General features: G+C 45.8%; 1 protein-coding gene and 1 pseudogene across 2 annotated transcripts; both read right to left on the bottom strand.

The window, feature by feature from the left end:
* Positions 1–474: 474 nt before the first annotated feature.
* Positions 475–16,003, bottom strand: LOC309862863 (tripartite motif-containing protein 75-like). Its single transcript, XM_082727246.1, has 2 exons — positions 15,514–16,003; positions 475–3,851 (listed from the first exon to the last, which is right to left on the bottom strand). The coding sequence occupies exon 2, from the start codon at positions 3,619–3,621 to the stop codon at positions 2,212–2,214; it is 1,410 nt and encodes a 469-aa protein (XP_082583372.1). The 5' UTR covers positions 3,622–3,851; positions 15,514–16,003; the 3' UTR covers positions 475–2,211.
* Positions 16,004–20,575: 4,572 nt separating this feature from the next.
* On the bottom strand, positions 20,576–21,958 carry LOC309863901 (tripartite motif-containing protein 75 pseudogene; annotated as a pseudogene). Its single transcript has one exon. The product of its transcript is annotated as a tripartite motif-containing protein 75 pseudogene (transcript).
* Positions 21,959–22,249: the final 291 nt, after the last annotated feature.

The following is a 22,249-nucleotide window of genomic DNA, read 5'->3' as shown; positions in this document are numbered from 1 at the left end:
TGAAGCCTGTTTAAGAGTCTCTCCCCTCTTTGCCTCCCCACCCCCCCATCTCCCTCTCTAAAAAAAGTTGTTCTATTGAAAACAAAAGGACAGCAAAACGTAATCTTGAGAAGTTCATCATAGTTCATATATATAAAATTAGGCAACAGATAACAGAAGATGAAAAGCATCTTTTGATATACTACTGCAGTAAAAAAAAATACAAAGCCAACAGAGAGCCCACTTGAACAGACAAGCCCATCAGGCCACCCATCTGAAAGGTACTGCTCAAAAGATATCCAATTTGCATTCTTTCTAAGGAAATGGGCAGTTAATATTTGTAGTTCAGTAACAGCCCGTTTTTTCATGAAACTTGGAACTAGCCAAAATCAACACAAGATGGAGGAATAAACAGGTTCATTCAACTGCAAATGCACCCTTTCAAACTTCAGGGGGGACCAAAAACCTTACCCCAGAACACAAACGGAAACCACCTTTGCTTGTTCTTTTTATTTTAAAATAAGTAATAGAAAAAGCACATGAAGTGAAATGTCCATATACCATCATCTAGATTCCACAGTTAATCAGCATTTTGTCACATCTGGCTTGACATTTGGCTTCATTTATTGCACTTTGTCCTCCCTTCTTTTTTTTTGCTGGTGTTCTTTATAAATGTAAATTATAAAAACAAAATTGCACCGATTATATTTCACCAGAATCTCTAATTAGAATATTTCCTGAATCATGTATTTTTAAGCATATCTTTAACATGCCACCGTATTCCCACTTCCCTCAGTCAGGAATGTCTTTTTCAATTGTTCAAATCAAGCTCTAAAACATGACTCACACATTCATTATGTCTATTTTCTTAAAAAATATAAAGATTTTTGGTAGAAGAAATAAAAAGAGGAAATGATATACAATTCAAAACAGGGAAAGATATGAAAGTTTGGAGCATATACACATACATATAAAATTTCGTTGTCATGCAAAGTAAGTATTATCTACAACTTGTAATTAATTTAAGTCCATCACAGAAAATGAGCAGAACCTAGGTCCTTCTGGTGAATTCAGTAGTGTCCGGGAGTTAAACAGGAGCAGGCATCCTTAACAGCATAGCATTTGCTTTGAAAAAACAGTTAACTCCTGAGACACACAGTCAGGGATCAGTACAAATTAGTTATTACACTTTTAAGAAAATGCTGAATAAAAATAAATATGCCATCATTCCTGAGTAGTTTTTACTACCTGGTGATCCATTTTATTCTCTGGCATGGTATCTAACTATATCTGTTATTACTAAGACTTTCCAATTCTCCACAATGTCTAAAACAAAGAACTAGGGGCACCTGGGTGGCTCCATCGTTAAGGGTCTCCCTTTGGCTCAGGTCATGATCCCAGAGTCCCAGCATCAAGCCACCCATCACGCTCCCTGCTCAATGGGGAGCCTGCTTGTGCTCTCTCAATAAATAAAATCTTTTTAAAAAGGGGGGAGGCAATTTAGAATGAAATGAAAACTATGTAAAGGGTTTCTAAGAAAACAGATGTAGCAAGTGCCACCAGCAGCTGGCTCCTTGGGGTAAGGGGAGAAGCTGTCAAACACTGGTATGTTAAAGGCTCTCTCTGATGCCCACCCCCAACCCCTTCAAATTGAGTGCTTAGAGAAAACCAAGGTTACAATTGGCTCCTGTCTAGTACACAACTTGTACATGGCAGCAAGAGCAGTTTGTTTTTTTAAGACTTTTTTATTTGACAGATCCTGCAAGTAGGCAGAACAGCAGGCAAAGGGAGAGGAGGGAGAAGCAGGCTCCCTCCTGAATAGGGAGGCTGAGGCAGGGCCTGATCCTAGGACTGTGGTATCAAAACCTGAGTGGAAGGCAACCGCTTGACTAAGCCACCCACATTCCCTGAGCACAATGTTTTAATAGCACAAGTTCAGAGCTGAGGCTAAGGTGACCAGTTGTTTTGGTTATTAATCCCTTGCAAACTCCATCTACACTCTGACAAACTTATCACCCACAGACCCAGCAAACACCTTTATTCCTGGAGAGAGGCATTACTGTTTTCTAGAGAATTGGTGAAACAAAATAGAACTTTCTTCTTGGATTAAAATGAGAAAGAAAAAAAACTGGGGGAAGTGGAAAAATTAGCTTTACTGACATATTAATACACTAGCCCATCCACCTTCCATTCTTTAAAACTAACTAACTACTAAGATGATCCAGGCAGTTTTCACTCACAATCTGTCCCCATACAGATCCTGAGAGGTTTTGAATCAGGTCCTACATAGAAATAAGGCCTAAGAGGTCTAGTAAAAGTGTCAGTGAAAGTATAGATGTGAGATTTTTCAGTCCTGTTATAAAATGAGATCTCACCCAGCTCATAGTCCAAGAAAATGCCAATGCCTCTGGGGTTCACAGCCAAAAGCAGCACGGTTGCCGTGGCTCCCACCACCTCATAGCGATCTTCCTGCCGCTGAATCACCCAGCAGCCCTGCCAGGCCTGCGGAGATCTCCTGGCCTTAGGGGGGAGTGAGTCTTTGCAAATCCCCACAGCCCATTCAGATTTGTCTCCCACTTCTACCTCCCAGTAATGCCTGCCAGAGTAAAAATATGGAAAACCCAGGACAACTGTGTTGGCTGTAAACCTTTTTGGAAAATGAGGAACATTCTGTTTTCTCTTCGAAAACGTCACGTATTTCTTATCCTCTGAGACAATCAAGTTGGGGTGTGCTGTCTCGTGGTCTAGGATAATGTCTACTCTAAATTTGTTTATAATTTTCTGCAAAGCAGAATACTGGGGAGGAAAGCTGCAGCCTTCTCTTCTTAACTGGATTGAGAAAATTGATGGACTGATTTCATCCTCAGACCTCCTGTAGAAATTTTTAATTTGTGACAGCAATTCCACTTCAGACAGCACACTGTTCTCAACTACTTTACTAAGCAGACCTCTGAGTACGGAGATGTAGTTTGAAAATGCGGTGATGTTTGCACTGAGTTTCTGCTGAATGTCTTTCTCTTCATCAGCTAGCCTCAAAAGAACGGCTTCTTGATCACGGTCTAAAAATTGCTTCAAGCACTCAAATTCAGAGAGTAGTTCCTGCCTTTGATTTTCCACCTTCTCTTTCAGCTCTAAGGGTTTTTTGCTTTGAATGTTTATTAATTTCTGAACATTTTCCATCTGCTTCTTCAAGGGCTCAATGTAACGGCTGAGCCTCTGCCTGTGATGAGAGGCAGCCTCCACCATGGGCCTCACCAAGTGGCCCTGGTGGTCAGGGGGCTGTGTGCACGTGGGACACAACACCTCGAGGTCCTCCTCACAGAAAAGGGTCAGGACCTGGTTGTGCTTCTCACACAAATGTTTCTCTTCCGGCCTCCTCTTCTTGGTCCTGGTGATGTGGAGGAGCTTGGCAATGTCAATCATCCTTCCCAGCTGGGTGTTGCTCCTCAAGTGCCTCTCCTGGCATGCATGACGGCACACAGGGCACGGGAACCTGTCCTTGAGATCAGCCCAGGACCGCTGGATGCAGCAGCGACAGAAGTTGTGCCCACATTCGGTGGTGACGGGGTCTCTGAGGTAATCCAGACAGACGGGACAGTTGGCTTCTGCCTGGAGTCCTGCCAGGGCTGCTGGGACTGCCATTGGGCTGTGAATGAAGACCTGGACTGAGGTGGGTTTCCTTCAGGAGCGTGGGCCCCACGCTCAGTGGACCCAGTATTCAGTGAGAACTGGATACACCCTAAAATCTCAGGCGTCACTCTACTGCAATCTCCTGAAGTATGATCTTCAGGCCTTTTAATTCCAGCTGCCACCAGGAGCTCCTCCGCATCTGTAGCCAGTCACAACTCAGCTAGACAACTACTCTTCAGCCTCTGGAAATAGAAAATAAAGCCAAGCTAAGCAGCTCTCCCAGGAGAATTATTTCCTCACATCATTAATTACTACAGAGAAGTCATTACTTCCTTAAAGCAAAATAAAAAACTCTGGATTTGTTTCAGGGGGTCCTACCCACTTACCAGAGTCTAGTCTGATTATCCTTTACTAACCCCCGTCTTTTGTTCCCATGCCCCATCTATTCCTACCCACCCAGTACCTCAATCTCTGTATCCCATCAACCTCCCATTAACCCCAAGTTGGCTGTGGCAAGCTCATGAGCTCTGGGACAGGAAGATGTGTAACAACCCAAATTAAGGCACAGCCTTGGTCACCTATTGGTGTAACTTGGAGGAATTCATTTTACATGCCATTAGTATGTGAATTATTTAGAGATAAAGGCAATCGAGATTCAATCAAGAAAGGCCTTTTACCTCCATCTTGATTGGCTTCAAAAAATAATTTCCCCATTCGTGGGGGAAATCTGCAATTATAAATAGGGAATTTACATTATATGAGGTCCGTAGTAAAAAGAGAGTTATTACCAAAGAGAACTTTTTCATGTAAGAAACTTGTTGGGCTGGCAGGAAGGGCTACCAAAGATGGCGAAAGTTCCCGCCACAAGACCTGAGCTCGGACTGGAGAACAAAGGCCCAAGCAGGAACCTGAGACCCCCGCCCCGGGCTCCTGTGGACCAATGGGATCCCGACGAGCAGGCGGGATATCCAAATAAGGGAAACTTGCCAAAAGACCCCTGAGCTTTCCCCAAGACCCCTTAAAAGCCCCCTCCTCCCTGCCTTGGGCGCGACTTCCACCACTCTGCTTTCCAGAGTCGCCGAACCTCGCCCGAGGGTGCCCACCTCCTCCCGGCGCAACTTTCCTGGCTCCCCTTCTCCTGAGCCCTGAAACTTCGCTGGAGAGCGTTTTAATAAATCTTGCCTTGCACCCACTTTGCCTGGTGTTGTGTTTATCTCGCCGGAAAAAACTTTACATTTGGTACCGAAACCCGGGAAGGAGATTGAGCGCCCACACAGTGGGGAGGCTCTCTCCTTTCCCTGGCTGAACCGGACCTGCCCTTCCGAACGCCACTTCCGAAGCTGTGTTGAGTTTCCCCGATTCCGGGCCTCCTTCCGGAAAGCCCTGCCCTAATTGCAACCGCGTCAGGGTGGACCCCGCAGGTCACTAGGTGACCTCCGTGACTCCGAGAGGCTGGGAGACGAGACGTCCTAACCTCTATGGCAGTCGACACAGTTTTTCCTCAACCCAGTGGTGGACAAGGGGACGCCTTCCTCCAGCCCTTGGGTTGCCCGGCAACGAATCGTGGGGACCTCCCAATCCAAATTCGACCCTAAAACATCCCGGGGGTGTTTTAGGCCTGCTGGCCAATCTTAAAACCCTGGAACTGGACCAGGACCTGCGAAAACGACGTTACTGTACTGTCGCTTGGCCACAATACCGATTAGACAATCAGTCCCAATGGCCTCCGGAAGGCACGTAGTTAACTATCAGACTTTCATGGACCTAAATAACCTCGGCAGACATCAAGGCAGATGGGCCAAGGTTCCTTATGTCCAGCTTTCTGGACTCTGCACTCTCGCCCCTTTCTCTGCTCTCACTGCTCCATCTCTCAGGTCCTCTTGGCCCACTCCCCTGCCACCCACTGCTCCCAAAGACTTGGACCTCTCCTCCCCGTCTCCTCTCTCTGAACCCCCAGAGAGCTTCACCCACCCACTGACGAGAGGGCCTCTGGTTCCTCCTCCTCCTCCTCCTCTTTACCACGATCCTTCATCCCAAGGTCCCTTAAATTCAGGATTTCTGAACCGGGGCTCTCATCAACCCCTCCTTCTCCCCTCCCCACTCCTATCCGAACTCCTGACAAATTTATCCGCAGTAAACGGGAAACTCCAATCAAAGTTTACTGAAGGTCAAATAGGCTCTTGTTATTTGTTAAAGTCTGCTAGCAAAGAGATGACTAGAACTGTTGGTTAATTGTGTGTCTCGGAGTTTTAATGGGTCATTCTTAAGGTAGCATTCAAAGTCTTTGGTAACCTTTAACAGAATGGGATAAAATACCCGAGCGCTGGTCCCCAGAACTAGGTTTACGCTTTTGAAATCTGTTGGTAAACACCTTTTGTGTTTAATTGAATTCTGTTGTAACAGCCGCAGGGCTACTGTTTGAGCTAGATCCTTTCGTAAAGAATGGAAGGGGAGACTGATCACCATCCATTAGCCAGGGATACCCAAAGGGGAGGGTGTCCAATCTGTTTGAAGTTGAAGAGTGCCTGACTGCCTGAATGTGTCTGTGTGGCTGCTCGAAAGCCCCCCCCCCCCCCCCCCCCCCCCGCTGAGTTAGTCTGCCCCCCAAGGGAGGTTGCTGGAGTTGAGGAAGTTTGAGTTCATGCGCCCTTCTCTCTACAGGACCTTTCCCAAATTGAGAAACGTTTGGGCTCCTTTTTGGCCAGTCCTGATAACTATATTAAAGAATTCCAATATCTAGCCCAAGCCTATGAGCTCACCTGGCATGATTTACATGTGGTCCAGACCACCACCCTCACCACAGAGGAGAGGGAACGCATCCAGGCTGCTGCCCGGGAGCACGCGGATCAGGTCCAGCTCACTGATGCTGGAGCCCGGGCCGTCCCAGCTGTAGAACCAGGTTGGGATTATCAGGATGGCCAAGATGGCCACTGGTGCCGCGACCGCATGGTCCAGTGTCTCATAGCAGGCATGTGGCCAGCCTCTAATAAGGCCGTTAATTACGACAAGATTAGGGATATTGTCCAGGCCCCTACGACAACCCCACCATGTTTCTTAACCAGTTGACCTAACCTTTAACCCAGTACACTCGCTTGGACCCTGCCTCTCCTGTGGGGGCCACGGTACTGGCTACTCATTTTATCTCTCAATTGGTACCAGATATATAGGGAAAGTTAAAGAAGGCTGAGGAGGACCCTCAGACCCCCATTTCTGACTTGGTGAAAATGGCATTTAAGGTCTTTAATTCCCGTGAGGAGGCGGCTGAGCTTAAACGACAAGCCAGACTCCAGCAAAAGGTTCAGTTGCAGACGCAAGCTTTGGTAGCAGCCCTGCGGCCGGCCGGCTCCGGGAGCCAGCAGAGAGGGGCAACCAATCGCACCCCACCGGGGGGCCTGTTTCAAATGCAGGGCCGAGGGACATTGGGCTCACCAGTGCCCCAATCCAAAGCCGCCAACTCGGCCTTGCCCTCAATGCCATTTGATGGGCCACTGGAAATCCGACTGCCCTAACCTCGGGATATCTTCGGCGCCTCAACGTGGGGGACGCCCCGAGATAGTAAGTCTGGCCTTTCAACTGCTTGGATTGGAGGACGACTGACGAAGCCCAGACTCAGCCACCCCTCTCACCCAGGCCGAGCCCAGGGTTATGCTCCAGGTAGTGGGTAAGTCCATCTCTTTTTTGCTGGACACGGGGGCTACCTACTCTGTTCTGCCTTCCTACTCCGGACTTACTTGAACCTCACCAATTACTGTTATGGGGATCGATGGGACCTCCTCCAATCCTAGGGTGACCCTTCCCCTTACCTGTAGCCTGGATGGGTTTCCCTTCCCCCACTCGTTCCTATGATTCCTTCCTGCCTGGTCCCTCCACTGGGTAGGGACATTCTCCAGAAACTAAGGGCAACTATCTGCCTCTCCCCTTCCTCCCCTCTATCCACCTCAACCTGTCTCATCCTACACCTCTCCACTCCCTCGACCCTCACTCCAGATGACCTACCTACTGTAGACCCTCAGGTGTGGGACACCTCAGAACCCATCATTGCTTCCCACCTTACCCCGGTTAAAGTACAGCTTAAGGATAACTCTAAGTTTCCCTCAAGCTCAGTTCCCTATTTCCTTAGCCCACCGCCAGGGCCTGAAACTATCATAGAACGGCTTTAACGTCAGGGACTCCTGATCCCCATCATTTCCCCCTGTAACACTCCATCCTCCAAGTACGCAAGCCCTCAGGGGCTTATCGACTGGTACAAGACCTTAGGCTTATCAACGAGGTCATGGTCCCCCTCCACCCAGTCGTTCCTAACCCTACTGTCTTGCGTTCCCCCAAACACCTCTCACTTTACTGTACTGGAGCTAAAGGACGCTTTTTTCACCATCCCCTTGCACCCTGATTCCTATTTTCTTTTTGCCTTCACCTGGGAGGATCCTGACACGCATGCTTCTGGACAATTAACTTGGACTGTTCTACCCCAGGGGTTCAGGGACAGCCCTCACATTTTCGGCCAGGCCTACAGACTTAACAGCAGTGCGTCCTTAAGGCCAGTACTCTACTACATATGTGGATGACCTCCTCCTCTGTAGCCCCTCCCTCTCGGTCTCCCAAGACGACACCTCCACCCTACTTAGTTTTCTGGGGGCCAAGGGATATCAAGTACCCCCCTCTAAGGCCCTCAACATGACCTTAGGGCAGCCCATCACGGTCTACTCTCCTGCCGACTCACAGATCTCCTTAGCCACCGATACCTGGCCCATCTGACCCTCGTCTCCAGCTATTCCACCTGCTATTCCTAGAAAACCCGCATGTCTCTCTCTCTTTACCTCCCCCCACTTAAACCCTGCAACTTTACTGCCTATACCCTTGCCAGATAAGGGGTGGATCTACATCCAGGACAGGATTGCCCTGCCAGGCAATCTGGTGCACACCTTGATTACTGACATCCACCAATCCCTCCATAGTGGCCCATAGGCTCTCCACTAATTTCTTCAGCCATTGTTCTATCATCCTTCCTTATCTAAGGTAATCGAAGTTGTCCACAGGGCTTGCAAAACCTGTTCCGCTGTGAATTCACAAGGAGGAATCCGCAGACCAGGGCCTAACCAACAGCTCTGAGGGCATCAGCTGGGGGAAGACTGACAACTGGACTTCACTCCCATGCCTCGCCATAAAATACATTCACAGGCTGGATCGAAGCATACCTCATGGCCTGGGAAACAGCGGACGTAGTGGCTACAATACTCATCGAGCGCATCATCCCGAGGTTGGGATTGCCCCGGACCCTCCAGTCAGACAACAGACCTGCCTTCATCTCCAGTGTAACCCAACAGGTAGCTGAGAGCCTCAACATAACCTGGAAACTTCACATCCCATACTACCCACAGTCATCGGTAAGGTAGAAAAGGCCAACGGGCTGCTCAAAGCCCAACTCACCAAACCTACCCTAGAAACCCATCTTTCCTAGCCTACACTTCTGCCTATGGCTCTCACCAGACTCCTGGCTACGCCCCGCAGGTCTTCAGGCTTAAGCCCATTTGAATTACTATATGGCCGCCCTTTCTTAGAAATCATAGCCCTCCAGCCATTTCCCCGCCTCTTTTATCCTATCTACCTTACCTCACTCTACATCCTGGGGATACCCCTCCCTATTGACTGGCCACTCCCCAACTTCAGGGCCACAAATAATACGGTCCATATGGGCCCCATGGGGGGAAACATACCTATTATTAATGTGTCCTCCCTTACCACCGCAGCTGCCATATCACTAATTCCTCCCTCCTGTACTGTACTCCCTCGGGAATATTTCTCTTGTGCCCTCAGGGAATCTATCGCTGCCTGACCACTAACGACTCCCTGGGCTGTATATTCATCCTACTATCTCCTTCTACCACCATCTACTCTGAATCCCAGCTGCTGTACATCCTATTTCCCCAACACCATGGAGGAAGGGCTGCCTTCCTCCCATTCATAACAGGGGCAGGAATAGCCACAGGGGTGGCAACTGGAACAGCGGGGATAGGAACCTCCATAGACTTTTTTCTTACAAACTCTCCCAAGCCCTGAATGATGACACGGAACGGGTTGCTGACTCCCTCACAGCCCTACAGACGCAAGTCACCAGCCTGGCAGCCTTAGCTCTACAGAACCGAAGGGCCTTAGACCTTCTGACCGCCGAAAAGGGGGGGGACCTGCCTATTATTAAATGAAGAATGTTGTTACTTTGTTAACCAATCAGGTATAGTTACTTCCAGGATCAAAGAACTCAGGGATTGGATCCAAGCACAGCGGCGAGACACGTCCTCCTGGGGCCTGGACCCCTACAACTGGGTAACCTGGCTGCTCCCTCTGGCGGGACTTGTATGCATAATCCTCCTTCTAATCTCAGTTGCTCCCTGTCTTTTCCAGTACTTGCAGGGTCGCCTACAAGAACTTGCCTGAGTATCTGTCAATCAACTCCTCCTCCAGCCCTACTCTGCCCACTTCCAACTACCCCCATGACGACGCCCCCTGTCAGCAGGAAGTAGCCAGAACCGAGTCGACGCCCCTGACACCATTATATTAAGCAAAAGGTCGGAATGTTGGGCTGGCAGGAAGGGCTACCAAAGATGGCGAAAGTTCCCGCCACAAGACCTGAGCTCGGACAGGAGAACAAAGGCCCAAGCAGGAACCTGAGACCCCCGCCCCGGCCTCCTGTGGACCAATGGGATCCCGACGAGCAGGCGGGATATCCAAATAAGGGAAACTTGCCAAAAGACCCCTGAGCTTTCCCCAAGACCCCTTAAAAGCCCCCTCCTCCCTGCCTTGGGCGCGACTTCCGCCACTCTGCTTTCCAGAGTCACCGAACCTCGCCCGAGGGTGCCCACCTCCTCCCGGCGCAACTTTCCTGGCTCCCCTTCTCCTGAGCCCTGAAACTTCGCTGGAGAGCGTTTTAATAAATCTTGCCTTGCACCCACTTTGCCTGGTGTTGTGTTTATCTCGCTGGAAAAAACTTTACAAAACTTATGTGTGTAACATAACAACCTTTGTTTACCACAGGTTTTTTCCCACTCATCTTCCTAGGAGTTGCCTCCCTCAATGCCAGAAGTCCTGATCTCTGGATGGTATGAAGTCTCAATCTCGTGGTGGTCTTTTGAGTCTATCTTTGTGACATTCCTGTGCACAAATACATAATTAAATTTTTTCCTGTTAATCTATTCTACCTCAATTCTTACACTAAGCATAGAACCTAAAAGCACAGAGAGAATTTTTCTTCCCCTATAATCCCAAACTCTTAGAATCAAGTAAGTAGAACTCTAGCAACACTATAAATTTTTGTTTTATGAGATTACAGTATTTTGGAAACTTCCTCAATTTTGAAGCTTGAAACATAGTTTCTCTGATGGCTCAGAATTCACATATACCAAATTTGGTTTGCTTTTTTCATCTTTGGTCCTAGAGGGGAGGAAATACTATTTTCCCTCTATCTTCCTAGGTTCTTGGCCAACACTCCACACTAATCAAAAGATGTATTAACACAAAAAAACACGCAATTTTTATAATATACGTACATCCTGTACCCAAGGGAGATACTGAGCAAAACTGAGTAACTCCCCAAAATGGCCCAAGCCTCCACCTTAGAAACCATCCCAGGTAGAAAAAGATGGTGGGAGTGGGGGCCAGTTTGAAGTTATCAAGCTAAGCAGAGTAAACAAGGTCAAGGTTAGGCAGATTTGAATCCTAGCACTCTCCAAAGATAAGGGTTTCCAGAGATTTAGTCCTGCCCCTCTTCCTGATAGAGATCAAGAAACCCTTACAAATGGGTATTTCTCTGAGGAATTTCAATTTCCCTTACAAAGGGCAACATCTATTCTATTTTTAAGGAAGGATTCTCCAGCATTTGCTGTCTTTTGAAAGTAATTAGCTTGAAAAAATCTCTTTACACTGTCAAAGAGCATATTTTGGGATGGGAAACCCAAAACCAGTAAAACAATTAAAACCATCCTTTATAGGTTATAAAAAGCTTCATGTCAGATGAAGTTTTGCCAAGTACATTTTGCACCAAATTTATCAAAGACTTATTTTATAACTTTTTGAGTTTCAGACTTGTAGACATTTCAGGATGACCATGTGACCTGGAGCGTGCGGGAACCCTGCTCCCGGCATTTCTGCCTCTGCTTACACAGGTGCAGGATTTAGAGAGTGCTCAGTTACCCAAATCCTTTACTGGGCCCACAAGACCCCTCCATGGTCTGACCCTTTATCTGCTACCCTCCCCGCACCCCAAGCTAGCTCCAGCCTCAGTTCTTCACTTTCTCCAAGGTGACCAACCTCTGGCCCCACAACACTGGCATACTGCTGACTAAGGTCCAGCAAAGCTCTAGCCCATTTCCTCCTCTTCCCTCAGATCTCACACATCCCCGTCTGTCCTCAATACCCTAGGTTCAAGGTTCTTATCAGACACGTCCCTCTGGAAGTCTTGGTGTTGTGGTTTGAGATCACACTGTCTTCCACACTAACCACCAGAAACAGTAAGGCTGGATCCTTATTTATCCTAAACGACCTTTAAACATCCAGTTCAGGAACTCATTAAATGTTAGTTTTAGATTCCTGGTGCTCCCTTTACAAGCTGTGACTTGGGATAAACTACTTGACCTGAGACTTAAGTCTGCTCTGTTAAGAAAACAGATTGGTTAAATTAAGACCAAGGCCACGCGGGGCTTCAGAATCAGGCGTACAGAGGCCCATGGCTCTCAGCCCCCCACTTTCCCCACCACAAACCACTTTTTTTTTTTTTAAGATTTTATTTATTTATTTGACAGACAAAGATCACAAGCAGGCAGAGAAGCAGGCAGAGAGAGAGGAGGAAGCAGGCTCCCTGCTGAGCAGAGAGCCCGATGTGGGGCTCGATCCCAGGACTCTGGGATCATGACCTGAGCCGAAGGCAGAGGCTTTAACCCACTGAGCCACCCAGGCGCCCCCACAAACCACTTTTTACCAAGACATCCTGTATAGAGAGTTCCACATTCAATGTCAGACCCACCCCTCTCTGGGCTTTGTCACACACAGATATTAATTCCCCTTTAGGACAGGGTGGGACCTGGGTACTATGTGTGTAGCAAGCATTTCTGGTGATTCTGTACAAGGTTGTTTGAGAGACAGGGAACACTTAACACATGTTTTGAAATAAGCCAAGCCCAAGTGTTATTCCTGACCAGGTGCGCTCTCTAGGCGCAGTCTCTTGCAGGTACTAACTCAGGGGCCCACAGATCTTCCCGCTCCAGCCTCCTGCGCCCACATCCTCCCATCTCCAGGCTGACCTGCAGCAGCAGCCTCCACTAACACCCCTTCATTTGAGCAGAGAACCACATATAGGAGGGAAACCCGCATTAGCTGTGGGAAGGGGCAGCGGAAAGGACTCTAGCTCGCAAAGGTGGTTCTTCCTGTAAGTGTGAGGGGCATGGACAATGGATGGAATGGATGGATGGAGGTGTGGAGGGAGGTTCCTGTGATTATAGAAGTGTCTTTGGCCTAAGAACTTGAGTATTCCTCATAGTAACCACCTAGGCCATTTTCATTTCATTTATTTACTAATTTACTTACGTATTTTTAGACAGAGAAGTGGGGAGAGGCAGAGGGAGAGGGAGAGAGAATCTCTCATGTAGACTCCCTGCTCCTACTGAGGCCGGAGCACTTTAGGGCTCCATCCCAGGACCCTAAGACCATGACCTGAGCCAAGGAGTCTGAGGCTTAACCAGCTGAACCACCCAGGATTCCCATTCACTCATTTTTATTTTTTTTTTAAGATTTATTATTTCTGTATTTGAGAGTAAGTGAGCCTGTGTGAGAGAGGAGCAGAGGGAGAAGCAGAATTCCCTCTGAGCAGGGAGCTGGAGCGGGACTCCATCTCAGGACCCTGAGATCATGACCTGAGCCAAAGGCAGATGCCCAACCGACTGAGCCACCAGACACCCCTAGACAAGTTTCTTATTAACTTCCTTGAATCTTGTTTCTCTCATCTGTATTACGAAAACACACATACATAAATAAGAATACATCACTGGGCAGATCTTGTTTGGACCCTATACCCAACAAATCAACTGTAAAAAAATAAAAACTGTGCGACAGCTTGGAAAATCTGAAAACAGAGGGATTATTTGCTGATCTTGGTGTTAGGTTGAATTTTTTATGGGTGGGGGCACCTATCTGGCTCAGCCACAGAGCTTGATCTCGGGGTCATGAGTTCAAGTCCCATTTTGGGTGGAAAGATTACTTGAAGAGAGATAGGTACTGAAGTTCATTCAGATGAAGTGATATGTCTTCAAATAATACATTATGTAAACATTATCTAAGTGAAGAGAGGAGAGGCAGAACCAGAGTTGGAAGATAAAACAAGACTGGCCACATGTGGATGACTATTGAGAATTACTGCTTATGAGCATCTGTTATCCTATTCTCTTTACTTATGTATATATTTTAAGTTTCTTATAATTAAAAAATATGGGAAAAATATGGGTGTATGTAAGGAGCTTCATAAATAATTTGAAATACTAATATTATTGCTCCAATGTCATAGTTTACTCTGTCAAATAAATAAATAAAATCTTTAAAAAAAAAAAAAACCCACCACCATTAAAAGGATCTTACACCATTCTAGAAAGAGCCCACCACCCCTCCTCACGTGAAAGGTAGATGACAAAAACCTGAATGGGTGACAGATGCATGGCGGGTTAATCAGATTAACGCAGCCCCCCAACAAGCTCCTAAAAACTCCTAGATCTAATCTCTGAACTGGTAACCCTTTTGGGTCCCCTCCCTTTTTAGGAGCTATGTATTATCGCTCATTAAACTTTACTTTGCCACCTACCACTCTGTCTGGTCTACCTCTTCCTTCTCTGAAGAGGTGTGCCAAGTACCTCAGACACAAAAGAAAAAGAAAGTAACAGCTAAATAATTTACTTCTTTTTGACACTGCACAGGAGTCCCTCTCCGGGATGTGTCCCGGTTTATTTATGCACTCACCTACTTAAGAGTATCTTATTTATGCACTCACCTACTGAACAGTAAAACTTATTTCCAAGTTTTGTTACTGATTTGAGAGACAAAAAAAGAGTGCCTGGCAGCAGATCAGGGGCAAAGAGAATCCTCAAGCAGATTGCCGGCTGAGGGTGGAGCTTGCTGAGGCTCATCCCAGATCCCATAATCTATGAGATCACGACCTGAGCCAAAACCAAGAGTTGGAAGATTTTAACCAACTGAGCCACTCAGGCACCACCAATCATTTTGCTTTTAAAAGAGTGTATCATTTAAAATAAAGACGTGGGTGATTGTTCCCACACGAACCCTAGTTCCTAATGGATCCTCCCCACCCACGTAACTGTCTTAACTCATCTTCCAGACTGAGGTCAAAACCCAAGTTTTCCTTTTCCTATTTGAAGCTACAAACATAAGCTTCTATTACCCCCTTTACTCCATTCCCTTTACCAATTCCCTAATTCTATCTATGCTTTCTGAACTCAAATATAATACTATTATTGTTCCACTTCAAGCACTGGAATAGCTTTTCCATAGTCTCACAATAACGCTCTGAGGACACCAACATCTCAGAGAACTCCTATTTTCTGGCTCCACATATCTTTCCTACCACATAACTCAGCGGAGATTTTACATTTATTTTTGTTAACGTTTGGTTAATGACGCGACCTTGGAGTGTAGAGTTCATGATCTGAATTCTCCCTTGTTTTCCCTCAAAATTGTACTACCTATTCTTATTCTTATGGCTATTCGTAGTGTAGGCTGAATAAATAGGAAGCTAAAAGGTAAGTCTTGCGGTAGGTTCCAACAGCCAAGGTTCTCCTTGCTGTGACCTTACTTGATACTTAACATATCTGAGCAAAATTTCACATCTGTAAAATGTGAATGATAGTTCCTTACCTGCAAAACCCCTGTGAGGGCCAGAGGATGGGTCAGTCTGCCGGGGAGATGCTGGCGCTGTTGGGGGTGGATCTTCCCCTAACGGCCCCCACAATAATGCCGTCAAGATCTCCTTGCTGCTTCTCCAACAGGCCAGAGACGGAAGCTCTTTGGAAGTCCAGTCAACGCAGTCCTAACACCTCCACTAACGAGTCTGAGGGAGGGCCTGGGAGTCAGTATTTCTTAAAAAGACTTTCTATGAGCCTGAGGAAACTCGAGTGTGGACAAGCCGCAACCCCGAGTTCTAGAACCCAGCGGACCCTCAGGAAGGCTCTGCTCAGCCAAACCTCAGAAAAGGCCTTGCTTCGCCCGCCCGTCCTCCTGCCCTTTTGTCTGACCTGGAGCACGCAGCCCAGTCGTCCAGGAAACGGACGACACGCGAAGCTTGCACCAGCCTCAGAGAAAGAAAGAGACGTCGACACACCCTCAAGCAGCCAGCTCCCCGGCCAGCGGCGCCGATGTATCCTGCTTGGTGGTTGGCTGATCCCCTGGAAAGGGGTTGGTTGTCGGCTTGCGCATGCTCAATGACCCTGCTCGGAAGATGACCCGGGGAAGAGTACCTGAGGCTGTGCCCTCCCTCAGCCGTGAGGGCATTGTGAGCTTAGGTTGGGCATCTAATGTCCAATGGCAGGCTTTTCAGATTCTTAGTATTTTTACTCCTTTGAGCAAGTTGAGGGTCAAACTAAGGTGTACTCCCTGGAGATTAGTTTTAAAAGCTTCACCAGCACTTCCCCTTCCAAAAGGCGAGGGAGTGAAGAGTTCTGCGTTGTAACAGCTTCACCTACCTTGGGATCACTGAATGGAGAAGGTGGTAAGGGTTGTAAGGTGATATGGCTAACCTTGAAATGAAGGGAACGATCACTTCTTTAATCAGTTCACATCTCATTAGGTGAGTAGGTAGGTCTTTCCCACCGTATAGGTTTATGCCCCACTGTGGTTTTATTACTTTTTTTTCCACCTGCCAAAAGATAGTCTTGTCATTCTATTTCTAGAAAATTACCTGTATTGTGGTATTTGCTATGCCTATTTTATAAGGGAGGTATGAAAATCAATACAAAATCTTTCACAATTCTAAAATAATTACTCAGACTTAAAAAAAAAAAAAAAAAAAAGAACCTACCATAAATCTAAATCTCATTCAGGCTTTTCATAAGAAGCTATAAAAGCTTAAAAAAATAGATGACATCAATCTACATAGATGGATATGAAAAAAACTCCAGATATATTCTAGTGAAAAAAACAACATGCAGAATACTGCACAAACTTCCTCCTATTGGTATAAATACAAACTAAAGAGTGTTTTTTTGTATATTTATATACGTATTAGATATTGGTGTAGGAATATTGAAGGAACTTAGTTATAATGCTGGAGAAAGCCAGAGCAAGTAGTGTATTTCACATCTCCTTAGTGAAATACTAAGATCTGGAAGAGTTTCCAGTCCATCTGTCTGTTTCATAACACTAATCTCTTTGAAGAGCAGAGGGTAGTTATTTTGTAGATTGTCCTTCAGATAGGTTTGTCTGATGTTCCCTCATGATTTGGTTCAGGTCTGCCTCTTAGCAGGATTAGCAGAGAGGTGATGCTAAACACTTGGTGAACCACATCAAAAGACACGTGCTATTGGTGACCATCACTACTGGAAACAGAAACTGGGGTCACTTTGTGAAGACGATGCCTGCCAGGGGACTCTCCACTGTAAAAATTGCTGTTATTCTTCTAAATTAATCTCTGCAAATTTTTTATTAAACATAGGGATAGACTGAAGACTTGCATTCATGCAAGAACTCCAAAACTCCAAACTCTCTCTCTCTCTCTGCCTGCTTGTGATCTCTGCCTGTCAGATACATAAATAAAATCTTAAAAAAAAAAAGAAGATAATGCATCAAACTCAATTATGCATAGGTATCCCTATTAGTATATTTGGATTCTAAACAGGAAAGAAGGAAAGGGGGACGGAAAGAAGGAGGAGGGAAGAGGAAGGGAAGAGAAGAGAATAAAAAGGATGGAAGAAAATAAAAAAAAGAACAGGAGCAGGAGAGTGGTAAGTCATTGCTTCTTAGAAACTAGCGATGATTACAGCATTCATATGTAGGGCCTGTTTTTTGTAGTAAGCCTAGTTAAAAAAAAAAAAATGGAAGGTTTATCTTCATGTGTATCTTTACTAGAAATGAAGGTTAGACATAAAGGACAAATACTGTTTCTCTGCTGGTTTGATGGCACTGAAATGCAGAGGAAGGGCTATCCCTGGAGTCTAAGGGTGGGGGATGTGGATGGAAGTATCCAACACTGAAATAGGTTCTACCTGAAGTTTAGTTCGGTTTGTTTTTGTTTTTTGTTTTTTTTTAAAAGATTTTATTTTACTTATTTCACAGAGAGAGAGAGAGAGATCACAAGTTGGCAGAGAGGCAAGCAGAGAGAGAGGGGGAAGCAGGCTCCCTGCTGAGCAGAGAGCCAAGACCCTGAGATCATGACCTGAGCTGAAGGTAGAGGCTTAACCCACTGAGCCACCCAGGCATCCCTGAAGTTTAGTTTTTTTGATCTCTCAAGAACTTGATCTTGCTGACTGGCCTCAGAATGTACCTTCTCAATCTAACAGGTTACTCAGAAGTGGGGTGATTCCCAGCATCTCATTTAATAGCTCATGCATCAGACTTTTTATGAGCTCTCACTACATGTGAGGTACTAAACCAGAAGCCTGGGATGCAAAGATACCATTAGGAGTCCCCACCATCAGAGAACTGACAGTCCAGAGAGTGGAGAAACAGAAACTGTATATGGTTTATGGACTTCCTCAGTGTGTATTACTGTCCATCCATTCAAGGACAGAATGGAAGAGAAATTGCTTTCTCAGCCACGGTCATCAGGCTGCTAAGCATTACGATTCTTAAGTTTTTTCTGGATCTTTCCGGGAACATACTATTAATATATAAATATATAAGAATAGGAATTTTTTGTTTCTTCATTTATATTACAGTAAAACATGCTGTGTCTGTGCTTTTTTATACTTACGCACATCTAGAGATATTTTTGATATATGCATATGTAGATCTATTTCTTCTATCATTTTAAAATATTCACTGCCTCCTCAATGTAAAGACAAAGGGAATTTATTTGTGGTAGGGTTTTGTTTTGTTTTTTTTGGAAGAACTGGTAGTGTAAAACTTTTTTTTTTTAAGGTTTCATTTTTTTAATTTATTTTTTATTTTTTATAAACATATAATATACTTTTATCCCCAGGGGTACAGGTCTGTTAATTGCCAGGTTTACATACTTCACAGCACTCACCGTAGCACATAAAAATATGGAAAGCTTCACAAATTTGCGTGTCATCCTTGCTCAGGGGCCATGCTAATCTTCTCTGTATCGTTCCAATTTTAGTATATGTGCTGCCGAAACGAGCACTAAAGGTTTTATTTATTTGACAAATCACAAGTAGGCAGAGAGGCAGGCGGGGGGTGGGGGGAAGCAGGCTCCCCGCTGAGCAGAGAGCCCGAGGGGGGCTCTATCCCAGGACCCTAAGACCATGACCCGAGCCGAAGGCAGAGATTCAACTCTCTGAGCAACTCTCTGAGCCACCCAGGTGCCCCGGTAGTGTAAAACTTTTATTTGTAAATATTGGAAATGCAAAACCAATTGCAATATATTCCCGTACCTTTCCCAGAAAAATTAAGGAATTACAAATACATTATTATAATTTTAGAAAAAAGGTATGTCTTATGGTAGTTGGAAAACAAAAGCAAATATACCATGCTTCTTAGGATCACAGTCTCCTAAGAATTAACCCGGGATTATGTAATATTTTAAATATTGTAACAGTTACTGCATATAGACAGAAACCCACCCCATCCCTCAAAATCTGGCTGTGGGATCAAGATTGCTGATGCTGCTAAAGGGAAGGAAAAATTCTCCTCTATCCTCAGGGTCTTCCTTAGTCCACTAAGAATTAAACTGACATGAGACAGATGAACAGGAGGAAAAAAAAAACACAAAATTTTATTATGTGTGCATGGAGGCCCTATATTAAAATTAAATCCCAAACACATTACCAAAGCAGGCATTTTTTAAAATACATTTTACATAAGGAGACAATAAGTGTGTGAGGAGTTGACAGGACAAAGAAAACTTATGCTGGGGAGTTTCAATTAGTAAGTAATTCTAAACAGAATTTGGGCTGGTGAAAAGTACCCAGGGTTACCTTATACGGCCTTCTTGGCTTGAACTTTCCCATCTCTGGTGATAAGGAGGTCTCCTTATCTCCTGGTACAGGGTGGGTCTCTTTCACAAGAGATTCATTTCCTCCTTTCAGGGGAACAGGAAAGTCTGAGTGTTGTCCTTGCATAGGCTGTGTTTTAAGTAGCTTTAATTTGAAATAATCAATATGCCATTTGGTATATTTTGGGGCAGCTTGCCCTCGCTCCCAGGCCACAAACACAGCAGGAGAGTATCAAATGGTTTATTACTCACTTACTGACTTTATGTGGACACCAGGATGGCTACCAATCCAAAAATGGCCTGAGAGAAGGGAGAAAAACGACTAGCTAGGGGTCTTTTGGAGGTTTAGAGGAGGTATCGAGGGGGTGCTAAGTTTCTCTGCAGTGGGACCTTGCTTGGTTAGAATCATCCCACCAAGCCCATGAAGGGACACCTAGTCTGTCCTAACAGCTTATCCAGGTGTGGGGGCAGAGGGTGAAGCCAGAGAGGTGAGGCTTAAAAGACATTATCTTCAGGGGCACCTGGGTGGCTCAGCCAGTTGAGCCTGACTCTTGGTTTTGGCTCAGTCTCGGGGTCATGGAATCAAGCCCCCACTACCCTCCACGCCCCACCTTGGGCTTTGAGCTCCGCGGGGAGTATGCTTGGGGATTCTGTGTCCCTCCCCCCTACTAAGTTTCTCTCTCTCTAAAATACATTTTTTAAAAAAGACATCAGCTTCAAACATCAGAAATGAACTCAGACTCTTTATTACAAGCATTTTCTATTAACATAGGAAGAAAATGGACCACATAGGATGCTTTACAAGGTGGTTCAGGATTCATCGTTGACTATACTTATTGAGAATGATTCTGAAGAAGGTCTAATAGAGAAATAAGGTATAAGTTTTTCTGTAAAAACTTCACTGAATGTATATAAATGTGATCTATTACTCATATTGTAAAATGAAACTTCTCCTAACTCATAATCCAGAAAAATGCCAATCTGTTTTAGGTTTCCTGAATCCTCTGGGCCAAATGTACTAGTCCAGAACTGAATTTGCCAGCAGCCATTGTTTGGGGTTGGGGAAAGAATACCATTTCTGGGGAAGGATTCCTTACACATACCTAAGGACCATTCCCCTGTGCCTCTTACTTCTACCTGCCAAAAACGCCTGCCAGCATCAAATCCCTCACAACTCAGGACAGATGGGTAAGAAGTAAATGTTCCGGGATTGCTAACATGACTTGGTCTCATTTGAGATGTTGCAGTTTTCCTGTCTTGTGAGATAAGAAGAGTGTGGTGAGCAGTTTCAGGATCTAGGGTCAAATCTACCTGAAATGTGCTGATCATTTTCTGCAGGCCAAAATACTGTGGGGGGAGACTGCATACCTCCTTCTTTAATTTATATGAAAAGGCCACTGGGGGTTGTAGGCATTCATATGTGTTGTGGATACTTTCAATACCCCTCAGTAAATCTAGGTCTGTCTGCAAACACTTCTCTGTTATTTCACTAAGCAGACTCCTTAGTGTGGAGTGGTGGTCTGACATTTGGTTTTTGCTTTCAATTATTTTTTCTTGAACATCATTCTCTTCAATTAGTAACCTAATATGGACTGCACCCTGCTCCTTTCCCAAGAAATGCTTAAATTGTTCAAAATCAGCATGCAGTTTCTGTTTTCGATTTTCCACCCTCTGTCTCAACTCAAGTAAATTTGAGACTTGCATTTGTAATCCCTTTTCAGTGTCTTCAACCTGCTTCTTCAAGGGCTTGATGTAGCTTTTGAGCTTCTTCCTGTGGTCAGCTGCAGCTAGCTCGATGGGTGTCAGGGGGTGGCCCAGGTGGCCGGAGGAGACCTTGCACCGGGGACACAGCAGCTCCAGGTCCTTCTCACAGAACAGGGACAGAGGCTGACCGTGCTGCTCACACAGGGCTTTCCCTTCCTGCAGTCTCCTCTTGCTCCTCCTGGTGGGAAGCTGCTGGACCAAATCGGTCACATGACCTAACTGCACGTTCCTCTTGAAGGTCCTATCAGGACAGTGGTGGAAGCAGACGGGACAGGGGAGGATGTCCTGTAGGTCTTCCCAGCGCTGGTGGATGCAGGAGCTACAGAAGTTGTGCCCACAGTCAGTGGTCACTGGGTCTCTCAGGTAATCCAGGCAGATGGGGCAGCTGGCCTCGGCTTGGAGCTCAGCCAGGGATGCTGCAAAGGGCATTGTGCAGGGAGGGGTCTGTCTGAGGAAACTCCCTTCAGAAAGGCCTGGATCTGGGGCACCTGGATGGCTCAGAGGGTTAAACCTCTGTCTTCAGCTCTGTTTATGGATCTCAGGTTCTGGGATTGAGTCCTGTGTCAGCCTCTCTGCTCGGCAGGGAGCTTGCTTTCCCCCTTTCTCTCTGCCTGCCTCTCTGCCTACTTGTGATTTTTGTCTGTCAATTAAAATAAATAAAATCTTAAAAAAAAAAAAAAAAGAAAAGAAAAGCCTGGATCTCTGGGAGCTGGAAAAATT

This window comes from Mustela nivalis, assembly GCF_964662115.1.
Source record: "Mustela nivalis genome assembly, chromosome: 4".
In the NCBI taxonomy this organism is placed as follows: domain Eukaryota; kingdom Metazoa; phylum Chordata; class Mammalia; order Carnivora; family Mustelidae; genus Mustela; species Mustela nivalis.
This window is presented reverse-complemented; position numbering and strand designations above follow the sequence as displayed.

What these genes read in the sequence shown, in the direction of transcription:
- LOC309862863 (XM_082727246.1), bottom strand. Translation starts at nt 3,621, where the DNA reads ATGGCAGTCCCAGCAGCCCTGGCAGGACTCCAGGCAGAAGCCAACTGT.